We start from the raw sequence: 12,234 nt of genomic DNA on the forward strand, positions 1-12,234 counted from the left end.
CTCATCTCCCCTCCTTTCCTTTCTGATGCAAACAAACCATTAAAAAAATTTTTTTGAGATGACTGGGGATGTCTGAGTATAGACTGTGTATGATTTGATCAAGGAGTTATTGGTTCAACCTCAGTAATCAGGAAACTATATTTTAAAACTGCAGTGAAGTGGGCTGGGGATGCAGGTCAGTGGTGGATGTAACATGTGTCAGGAGCCCTAGGATTGATCTCAGCACTTCACCTCCCCCCAAAAATCAAACTGCTGCTGAGATACTGTGTTAGATAGTGCTAAGTGTTACTGGGTATGGAAAAGTAAAATGGGTAGTTAGACATTTCTTATGAGGGTAAATTAGTAAAAACTTTGTCTTTCTCCATTAACAGGCAAGTGAAAGACCAGAACAAGAAGGTAGCCAATCTGAAGCACAAGGAGCAGGTGGAGAAGAAGAAGAGTGCGCAGATGCTCGAGGAGGCCCGGCGAAGGGAAGACAATCTCAACGACAGTTCCCAGCAGCTACAGGTCAGCGGCCTTGGAGTCTGAAGGATTGGGTGAAGAGCTCTGATCTTTGATCGCATGTTGTTTTCTCTTCATCTTTGTCCTCTTTCTTTTTTCTCTTTCTAACCCTGCTTGCTGCCTTCCTCTTGCACCAACTATTTAGCAAAAAAAGAATAGCTTTAAATAGAAAAGGCAAGTTTTATTCCACAGCTTTGTGAGGATGCCTCAGCATAGGAGGAATCACCTTTCTTCAAGTTGATCACACTTGCTTGGTAAGTTTATTGTCAGTTTAATGAGTGGGTTATAATAAGCTTCAGGGTCATCAGTATAATTCTGCCAGTTCCGTTCACTGAAGTGTGGTTGTAATTTTGATTTGTGTCCGTCTTTTCTTTTTCCCTCTTTTGTTTGCTACCACTTTTCCTTCTGCTTGTTTTTCTTTCCCTTTCTTTCTTTCTTTTTCTTTCTTTCTTTCTTTTTCTTTCTTTCTTTCTTTGTCTCTCTCTTTCTCTCTCTCTTTCTTTCTTTCTTTCTTTCTCTTTCTTTCTCTTTCTTTCTTTCTTTTTCTTTCTTTTTCTTTCTTGAGATAGGGTCTCCCTGTAGCCCCAGCTGTCCTGGAACTCACTATGTAGACCAGGCTGGCCTTGAACTCACAGAGATCCGCCTGCCTCTGCCTCCTGAGTGCTGGGATTAAAGGTGTGTACCACCACTCCTGGCCTCTTTTCTTTTTTAAAAACACAATTTAGAAATATTTCACACTCATATAGGCCTTTTTTCCCCCTCGATGGAATAATAATTGATGTATAAATCTAATTAGTCACAAATTAAACCAGGCCCAATCACAGTAGCAACAGCTATAATGGTCAGTGCCAATTACCTTTTCAGTATTTGAGTTAGGCCTAAAGCATTAGGGGAATTCAGATCAGAAGTACTAATGTATTTTTGTAATGCACATAGCTTTCTAACTGGCTTGTCCATGGTTTTAATAGGATCTTCTGTGTCTGTAGTTGTATAGTTGGGCCTCTTTTTTTCTTGGATATAATACTTTGGAAAGAAGATTTCGGTTTTAGAGAATGCCACAGTTGTGCTGGGTCATCTGCACGTCCTGTGAAGACAGCTAAACTGCTGCCACCTTGTTTCTCTTTCCTTTCATCTTCTACTTGAGTGTGACAGTGTGCACGCCACAGTTGCTTAATTACAAAATCTTGACTGGACAGATGTGGAAGAGTTATTGTCTAGAGGCTGTCCTCTCCCCATGTGTATATCTTTTGGGGAGGGGGATCTTTTTGAGACAGGCTCTCTCTGTAGTCCCAGCTGGCCCAGAACTCACCATGTAGACCCCACGAGCCTTGAACTCACAGAGATCCACCTGCCTCTGCCTCCCAAGTACTGGAATTAAAGCCATGCACTTGGCTGTCTAGCTTATTTTTACATTCCTTTTTTATATATCTTTTACTCATGATACTCCTTGTGGAAAAAATATTATTTCCGCAAGTATACCAACTTTTGAAAGAAAAAAAAGCACCATATCTGTTTTCTCTTGTTAAAACTTCATGTTGGCAATTTTCTCTTCTTTTTGTACCTCTTTCTTTTTTAAAAAATGTGAATCTGTTTGGATTTATATTTCTCTGATTACCAATGACAATGAGTAGTTCAAAATAAAATTTTTATTTAAACTGTCCATTGATGTATTTCCTTAGCACTTGCACTTTACTTTGCCATTTCCTCAGAACTAATATCTCAGAAAATGAAACAGTTTAAAAGTATTACGTCTTGGGGTTGGGGATTTAGCTCAGTGGTAGAATGCTTGCCTAGCAAGCGCAAGACCCTGGGTTCAGTCCTCACAAAAAGTATTACATCTTATGCCAGAATTAATATGTGTTATGAATCTTAGGCCTTTTTCCTATGCCATTTCCAGATTTGCAGTTCTCATATTTTCAAGTTCTCCATATTATACACATTCTAAAACCCTGGTCTTTCATTTGTCTAAAATTTTAATTACCTAGCAAAGTAACAAGTTTTCTTGTAGTGTTTGCATACATCGTTTTGGTTGAACATACCTACAGACACATACATTCCTCTGCCCCATCTCCCTTTTCTCCATCCCTTCTTGTACCCTTCTACCCCTTTCCACTTTCATGTCACATGCATTTTGTTGCACTACCTACTCCCCTTTCTTAAAGCCCCCCCCACCCCCCGTATCCAGCCTCCTTTTAGTTTCTTGACCTTCAATGTGATCCTATCGATTTAACTATTCTGAGATTGGGCACAGATCCTAAAGCCATGACGATACAGCATGGCTGTTATTAGAATCCGTGTACCTTCACCTGTTTATATCATTCTAGCGTATTAGATAAAAGTGTATTCATTTTCTTATACATCATATGATGTCTTTTATTTATTTATTTTAAATTTACTGGATTCTAAGTATTAGGCACTTGTGTTAATCTTTGATTATATGATAGGAAAAAAGAAAGAAAATTGGACCTACTTATAGGAAGTAGGTTCTGGGGCAGGGGTGTGTCCTGGAAGGTTGTTTGTTTGGCCTGCCCCCTGCTCTCTTTGTACTTCCTGGGTACCACAGGTAAGCAGCCTTCCTCTACCATCCCCTTCTACCAACTGCCTCACCATATATCTAGAAACATGGAGCAAAATGATCATCAACTAAATTATTTTAAAACTTGAAACAAAATAAATGTTTCCTCATTTAAGTTGACTTTCTTACGTATTTTCTAATAGCAATGAAAAGAACATGCGATGCTTTCATATGATACTTATGAGAGAGGCTCCCAACATTGGAATTTAGCTAATGTCAGTTTCCACATACCAGTTACTGTAACTGGAGTTATTATAACTGTACTATAACATATCTTTTGAAATATTCAGCACCAAAAAGTTATAATAAGCATATCTACTATTCATAGAGAGGAGAGGCCCTTTCTTATTACATCCATGTCTGCACAGCCCCCAACCCAATGACTATTCCATAATATTTTAACTCAGTGACTATTTACCAAAGAAAACTACAGACTAATTTAAAATTTGAATTACCCAATTTAAGGCAAACTATGGTCTGGAGAAAAGATTAATGAAACAACTTTAGAACTGAATTTAATTAACAGAAAGCTTATTTCTTATCTAAGAGAAATGGAAGAGTTGATAAAAGAACATAATAGGAAATACTCCTAACTAATATGTACCTGACTGTCTCTATTACTCAAGTCTTGTATTAGTATTGACTGGAATTAGTAAAACAGTTTAATGTTACAGACAATGCAAAAAAACTTTACACAATCATGGTATAGTCTTGGAACAGCTTTTCTGTGGAAATATATATTTAAGATTATGCAACAGTGCTTCCAAGTGACAATGAATTTTGATGAATGTACAACAGGATAATGACCAAGCAGGAATCTGAATCTATGAAACTGTATTGTCACTCTCTCTCCCTCCCTCCCTCCCTCCCCCTCTCTCTCCCTCCCTTGCGTGTGTGTGTGGGGTTGTATGTGTAGTGTATGTACGTGTGTTTGGTATATGCACACCTGTGTGAGTGTGTTTGAAAACCAGAATAGGATGTCACTGCTCTTCACCTTATTTTTTGAGACTGGATCTCTCACTGAACTTGAAGCTTGCCATTTTGACTAGGCCTTCTAGCCAGTGAGCTCATGGGATCCACCTGTCTCCACACCCCAGTGCTGGGGTTACAAGCATGCACAACTATGCCTGGCTTATTTTGGGTTCTGAGAATTTAAACTCAGGCTGTCAGAATTTTGTGATATCTCTTTCTAGGAGACAGGTTCTTCCACTGGATGGCACTAGCCTTTTCCTTCTCTCAGTGTGAGATTCCTAGGAAAATTCCAAATTCTTTGAGACCCATTATTTAAATAGTGTGATAGCCAAAGAGAGGGACACAATTGTGTAAGAGCTTCTTGATTCCTGATAGAATGGTTACAGTTATAATTAATAGTCTGGGAGGTGCTTGTGAAGTTTTAAAGTGAAAAAGAAAGACTTTAAAGTGTAACCCAAAGCATTTCTTTAAAATTTAGTGGGTGCATAATGAATTTCTCTGTTAGGTTAGCCTATAATAAATTAATTAGCAATACTCAGGATAGAGGGCAAGAGAAAGGCAGAGAGAGTTAAGAGTTTACAATAGAATTCGAGCTTCACTAATGAACATTTGAGATACAATAAATATATTACTAACTAATGAAAAAAATTTAGTGGGTGCATAATGAATTTCTCTGTTAGGTTAGCTTCTTTTCTTTACATTGATTTCATCCATGCATCTGGTTTTAAGTTTTTTCCCCATTAAACATTTTAAAGATTGGCAAATGAGTTTTAACATGCTGAATGGTTTTAATGAAATTATTGAGACAGGGAATGGGGAAGTGGAAGACAGAATAAGCAGTGCGGTTGAAGTAATAATTACTGTCTCTTCATGTAAGATTAATAGATGGAAAGTAACATTATTATTATCTTTCAGAACCTGTTAAAGTTTATCTGGTAAGTGGTATTTATTCCAGGTAGAAATGGTTCTTAATACTAACTCAAGTGAATGACCTCCATTACCATGTCAGAGTTGGAGACAGGAGAGAGTATGGGAGAGACTGTGTTGCAATGCTGGTAGAGTTTTTATGGAAAAAGCATGTGTCAGGAAGCTCCCAAGGCTAGACCTGCCCACCTGTCCCCAATATTCCAGTTAGATATAAATAATATGTATAAACAGGAAACATAGATATCACCTTAACAGGTATAAGAAATTGTTAGTTAATTCTTTAGCCAGATGTGAGTGATCATGGGCTAGGAACACAAATTCAGGTTGCTCCAAATAACATGTTCCTCTGTGGAAGTAGCTGTGTGAACTTTTACTAGCTATAGAACAAAAAGTCATCTCATTTGCCAAGTATTGATGAGGACCATAGGTATCTGGTTTATAGCAAAGCAGGGAAACTGCTATAGATTTCAGATTCTGTCTGATGACATTCTTAGCTTTTGGATTGGTAGAAGCTAGTTGTCTCCTAAGAATGGGGTGTAAAGATGATCAAGATTGAGATATTCTGTATGAAATACACAAAATTCAATAGAATTTAAAAAAAGAATGTAATTAAAAATACATTGAATGAAGTTCTGGAATTAATAAGAAAAAGTTAGTTTAAAAAAAAAAAGGAATACATTTTACCTGATCACCAAAAGGTTGTTAGATTCGACACCAGGGTAGGAAATGACTATAAGGGAAATACAGATAACCGAAGATAATTTGGCACTAGATATGTAACATTTTAACCGTCTACAATCACAGAGTTCTAATCAGTCATTCAGTTTTATAGACTCTTCATAGGTATAGTTTGTTTAGTAGGTTTGTTTTTTTGTTTAGTTATTTCTAGGCACTAAATGTTTGGTACCCCACTGTTTTAGGATGGTTCATTCCTAGGATGTGAGGGGGCTGGAGAGATTGCTTAGCAGTTAAGAGCACTAACTACTTTTGCAGCGAACCCAGGTTTGGTTCCCAGCACCCACATGGCAGCTATCACCCATCTGTAATTCCAGTTCCAGGCTATCCAACACACTCTTCTGTCCTCTTTGGGTACTCTTACATATATGCAGGCAATACACTCATACACATAAAGATAATAAAATATTTTTAAAAGATGGGGTTGAGTATGTAAGAGAACAGTCATCAGAGAGAAATCATTGTTTGAACCAGTAAGGAATAAGTCTCTAGCTCATACCAATACTGCTTGGAATTATGTTCTGGGTCTGCATCTGTCCCCCCCGAGCCCCCTCCCCATCCTCTGCATCTGATGTAACATTTACATGGACATATATAATAGCTGTATTATACTTAAAGTTGAAATAATAAAAAAAAACCAATACAACCTAAAGTAAAACAGGCAGTTTTGATAAACTGGAATCCTTTGTATATATCATTACTGAAATATTTTGTTTGCTGTTTGGAATATTTGAAATAAGTTGTGGTTTTAATTCAACTTTTTCTTCTGGTCCTTTTGATTGTACATCTGTAATTTTTTTAAACCAATAAAACATTTTAATGGGAGAATATATTTGAGAAGTGAGGAAACAATATTTATTTTCCTGGTGTCATGTGAAGCCTGAAAGCACCTTTAAAAATACCATTTTACCATATGTAAGTCTTTTTTTTTAATTTTTACAAAAACTTTATTGAGAATTTCATACATGCATATTGTTTTGATCAAATCCATGCCCACTCCCTCCCCTCCAACATTCCCCCCTCTGTAGAGGTAACCCTAAAATCTTTTAAGGATTAGATACAAGCTCCCATTTACTTTTGACATTTTTGGCCTTTGGAACAGAGTATTTTGCTAACATGCCCAAGGACATTTTGACTTTTAGCCAAGAAACTGGCTACATTTCTTTGGAGCCTTTTGACCCTAACTGCCTAGCCAATTCCTACCTCCTGTTCTTACCACACCATCCTCTGAAGGGGTTACCCAAATTGCTGATAGGGAATCGGGCCGCAGACTGCTCTGGCTTCTTCCATGCTGAATAGGGACACAGGGTGAGGCAATCGGAGTATCCCTTCAGTGGGTCTATCTAAAAGACTCCCAAATTGCATAACTCTTGTCTCTAAGGGGAAAAGTACAGTGGAAATTTGAGTAATCTTTTTAAAAAAAATATTTTGTTATTTTTATTTTATGTCTATGAGTGTATTGCCTGCATGAAGTGAGTGCACCCGTGTCGTGCAATGCCACGGAGGTCAGAAGAGGACTTTGGATTCCCCTGGAACTGGAGTTAAGGATAGTGTGTAGCCACCATGTAGGTGCTGGGATTCAAACCTGGGTCCTCTGCAAGAGCAGTTAGTTCTCTTAACCGCTGAGCCATCTCTCCAGCCCAGCATCTGTAATCTTATAGTGTCCTAGATGGCTTTGTCAGCTTGGCACAGCCTAGAGTAACCTGAGAGAAAAGCCTCAATTGAGGAACTACCTAGATCATATTGACCTGATATTATGTCTATGAGGGACTGTCAATTATTAATTGATACAGGAGGGCTGAAGCCCACTGTAGGCAGTACCATCCCTAGGCAAGTGGTCCTAGGCTATGTAAGAAAGCTAAGTATGAGTCTGTGAGTGAAGGAACCAAAGAGCAAGTCAGCAAGCAGCATTCCGCCGTGGTTCCTACGTCTAGATTACTGTCTGACTTCTGTCAGTGATGGATTGTGCTGGAAGTGTAAGCCAAATAAATCCTTTCCTCTCAAGCTGTTTTTGGTCAGTGTTTTGTCATAGCAATAGAATTAAACTAAGGCAAGTGATTAGTTCTAATTCTAGGATAGATTGGCCTTTTAGGGGCTGGAGAGATGGCTCAGTGGGTCAGAGTACCTACTGCTCTTGTAGGGCACTTGAGTATAGTTCCCAGCATCCATATCAGGTGACTCACAACCACCTGTGATTCTAGCTCCAGGGAATCCAACAGTCTCTACTAGACTCCACAGGTGCCTTCACTCACATGCATGTACCCAAACATAGACACACATATACACATAATTTAAAATAATAAAATTAAATCCTTTTTTAAAGTAAAAAGAAAGATTGGCCTTTGATATCCAAATTCCTGTAAGTCTTATTTATGATGAGTAATTTTCTTTGTCCTATAATTACGGTATTTAAACTAGATTATAGTTTGCGGGGAAGTAAATGAAAAATGACATTTCCAAAGAAAAGAGATAGAGTATAACTATAAATTCCTCCTAAAAATTTGTCCATTAATTTTAAACCAAAAAAGGAAGTGGACCTCCAGTAGGAGCTATTTTGTAATATTGTCTGTTTATTTATAATTGTCAAAATATAAATATTGCTTAGTAAATTTTTTCCATCACAGCTAATGTGTTGTAGAATTCATTGAAGATGGATTTAATTGGGAAACAAGTGTTCTTAAGGTATAGTTGCTTTGGTTACAAGTCCACTCTTTTTTGAAATAACATTATCTCTATATTCCTTATTCAGAACATTTTTGTTTTTTTTTCACTTTTAGCAAACTTAGCCTGTCCTAAAATTCCTAGTCTAGTAATCTCCAGAAAAGTCTGTCCCTTTAGCATTTAATGAAAACACTGTGAGTGTTGTCCTTGGAAACTGATTGTTTTCACATAACTTGGATAAAAAGAGTTAATCCAAAGATTTTTGGGTATCCCTAACAAGAGGCAGTAGGGTCAAAGTACTCCAGGGTGGGTATAAGGCAAAGTCTGATGTAGGGCTTCTCAGAGCCTTTTAGGCCTGATGATACACGGCCTTAACATCTTTAATATCCGTAATCACGTAGTAATTCAGTTGGTTGGGCAAAGATAATAGTCTTCCTTTTTTTCTTAGTAGGAAGGAAAAAAGTTCTATTGGTTTTAGCTCCAGGAGTTTGAATCTAAATTGGAAGTTATCCCCAAAGTAGAATTCCTTTTGGAGGACTTAAAATATAGCTTTACATTACAAAGTCTGGAATATTTTACTTGATCCAAACTATGTTGACTAGGAAGTCGATTTTTTTAAAAATGAGGTTAGTTAAAAAAAATTTTTTTTTTGAGTATTTCCAAGCATGTGGACTTGGTCAAGTGAAATTGGTCTGATTCAGAAAACGCTCATAGCAGAAACACAACTAAGAAAGAGGATGTTGTCATACTTGTTTGCACTTTCACTGAAATCAAGATCAGCATTATTTTTTTTAATATTTAAGAAAATATGTGAAGACTACTTTCAAATGTCTCAATTTTTAGAAGGTTTAAATACAAAAGGATTTTAAAAATAGGTAATAAGGGCTGGGAGGTAACTGAGTAGGTCAGGTGCTTACAGTGCAAACATGGTGACCTTGGTTCAGATCTCCAGCACCCATGTTAAAAACTGGGGGCTGGCAGTGTTTGACAGAAATTACAGCAGAGATGGAGACAAGGTTCCTGGAGACTTGCCCAGTTAGCCACTCTAGCTGAAGCATTGATCTCCAGATTCAGTGAGAGACCCTGTCTCAGTAAAGATACCTGACATCAACCTCTGGCCTCCATACACACATGCATGGGCCATACACCTGCATACCTGTACACAAATGCACACCCCTCACACATACAATTTTTGCAGCAGTAAGAGTTAGTAGAATTGTTAATGGAGGGACTTTGAATTCATTCACTTAGAACACACAATTTTTGATATGGTTGAAGATGAGTATCAGCTAATGCTTCAGAAGTCTATGTAGATTTGTCCTTGCAAAAAGTTGAAAAGTTCAACATTAGAAATATAAACCCAAGTATCTCTTGAAATTCTGAACCACAGAAACTAGAAGTATCTGATAGGATCCTTTTCATCCAGGCTAAAAGGATTCTGGTTTTAAGCCCTTGTTCATTTAGTTCTTTGTCTGCCAAAAGCTTGCTGTGGAAAAGACTGTACCTAATTCTTGAATTTTAGTTCTTATTTCATAAATTCCTTTATAGTAGTATATATTATCTCTTTTGCAGAGATGGCTCATACAGTCCATTTTTGTAGTATGAACATTAATTGTAAGGTTATAATTGATTTTTTTTAAAGGGACTGATCTTAGATTTAGGAAAACTAACAGCAGTGTCTTGCCAAGGAAAACCAAAGCTTTAATTAATTTTGACACTTTTTATATTACCATTTGTTGATGTAACTATCAATTCAGGGGATTGAAGATTGCAGGTACAATGAAAATTCTATACATAGACCATAATTTATAATTATTTGTCTGTTAATGAGTTCTACAATTACTACATAATTTGACAGGACTTTCTCAAGTAGAAATAATATTCTGTCTCTCTTTCATGGAACTAAGGGGATGGCTCATTTGATCAAATGCCCACAATACAAGCATAAGGACTTAAGTTCAGATTCCCAGAACCCACATGGGCATGTCAGCTTGTGCCTGTAACCCAGCCTTGGGGATGGTGGGATGGGAAGAGACAGGTGGATCCCTGAAGCTCATTGCCAGCTAGCCTAGCCAAAATGAAGAGCTTCAAGTTCAGTGAAAGTGTCTCAAAAAAAGTAAGGTGGGACACAATTGAAGAATGATACCTAGCATTGACCACTCCAACACACACATGAATACATGTACACAACACACATAATATCACACACAAAAATAAATAAAAATATCATGTCGATTCCCCACTTAAAAACTGAGGCAGATCACCCTGTGTCCCTGTTCAGCATGGAAGAAGCCAGAGCGGTCTGCATCCTAATTCCCTACTGGCAATTTGGGTAACCTCTTCAGAGGATGGCATGATAAGAATAGGAGGTAGGAATTGGCTAGGCAGTTGGGGTAAAAAGACCCCAAAGAGGGGCTGGAGAGATGGCTCAGTGGTTAAGAGAACTGACTGCTCCTGCAGAGGACCCAGGTTCGATTTCCAGCACCCACGTGGTGGCTACGAACGATCCTTAACTCCAGTTCCAGGGGAATCCGAAGCCTTCTTCTGACCTCCACGGCATTGCACAACATGGGTGCACTCACAGATATGCAGGCAATATACATAAAATAAAAATAATAAAGAAAAAATTTTTTTTAAGTTTTCCCCCAGAAATAAACAAAACAGCCTCACTGGTGGAAGGAAGGAAAGGAAAAAGAAGGTAGAAATGATGACTCCGAGGACTTACGAATACACAGGTAGACACACAGATAGATGATCAATAGATGGCTGGGTAGGACATACATCCATGGACAGATAGATTGATCTGATGATCAATTGATTGATGGATGGAGGATGGTATTTTATGGGCTTGGAGAGATGGCTCAGTGGTCAAGAGCACTTTTTGCTCTCGCAGAGGACCCAGTTCAGTTCCTAGCACCCACATGGCAGCTAACAACTGTCCGTAACTCCAGTTCCAGGGAATCCACAGCCTCATCTGACCTCCACGGGCATTGCACGACATGGGTGCACTTGCCTACATGGAGGCAATACATGCATACACATAAAATAAAAATAATTTTTTTTTAAAAAAAAAGAATACATGAAGTTGTCAGAAAAAGGTGATGGGGAGATATGGGAGAAGTAAGAAGGAAGGGGGTGGGCATAGGATCAAAACACTTTATATGCATGTATGAAATTCTCAATAAACTTTTTTTAAAGTTAAAAAAAGTGAGGCAGAACAAATATTACTAATTTTAATAGTTCCCCATAGCAGACAACAGCAAAATCTCAGGAATATTGTTCCTGGAGATATTTATAGTTGTGGTAGGGCAGGGGTGATGGGGAGAGTTCTCTTGCAAAAGACACTTAACCAATAATTAATCTTAATATAACATTAAACATGTTTCATTTTCATTGCAAGACTTATGCCTTTAATTTTCTAAAACTCAACTGTAAATGTTTAAAATTGTTAATGTAAATTTCTGGGAAACTCAGTGATCAGATTCTCCAACTTGTAGGAAGCTTTTAATTTTTTTGAATTCTTTTAAATTTTATTTTATTTTATTTTTTACCGAGCTTTTGTACATTTCATACGATAGTCTTAATCAAATTGAGATCCCCATCCCATTGATGCCCTACCCACAGAAACTCATGTATTCTACTACGCATGTTAAGTTCTATCCAGTCAAGCATTTGTACCCAGATGTCCTTCAGTGCAAATGCATCCACTGGAGTCTAGTCAGCCTATTTAGAGATCATTGGTAAGACCTACTCTCCCTCACCAATAGCTCCTGATTTTTATTTTTATTTTTTTAAATTTTTTTAAAAGAAGCATTTCATTACAGCTTTAACATATTCAACAATTTCCAGAGCAAAGATAAAAC

The 12,234-nt window shown here is 37.6% G+C and overlaps 1 protein-coding gene across 11 annotated transcripts in view; it reads left to right on the forward strand.

Annotated features, from left to right (window-relative positions):
- Erc1 (ELKS/RAB6-interacting/CAST family member 1) overlaps nt 1–12,234 on the forward strand; it is a 537,557-nt gene that overhangs the window by 282,182 nt on the left and 243,141 nt on the right. For all 11 annotated transcript variants that reach the window (XM_008839745.3, XM_029566790.1, XM_008839744.3 and 8 more), the window contains one exon: nt 372–507. In XM_008839745.3, coding sequence (XP_008837967.1) covers nt 372–507 — 136 coding nt within the window. The remainder of the gene's footprint in view (nt 1–371; nt 508–12,234) is intronic.

The sequence above is a fragment of the Nannospalax galili genome, unplaced genomic scaffold (genome assembly GCF_000622305.1).
Source record: "Nannospalax galili isolate Female #2095 unplaced genomic scaffold, S.galili_v1.0 scaffold199, whole genome shotgun sequence".
In the NCBI taxonomy this organism is placed as follows: Eukaryota; Metazoa; Chordata; class Mammalia; order Rodentia; family Spalacidae; genus Nannospalax; species Nannospalax galili.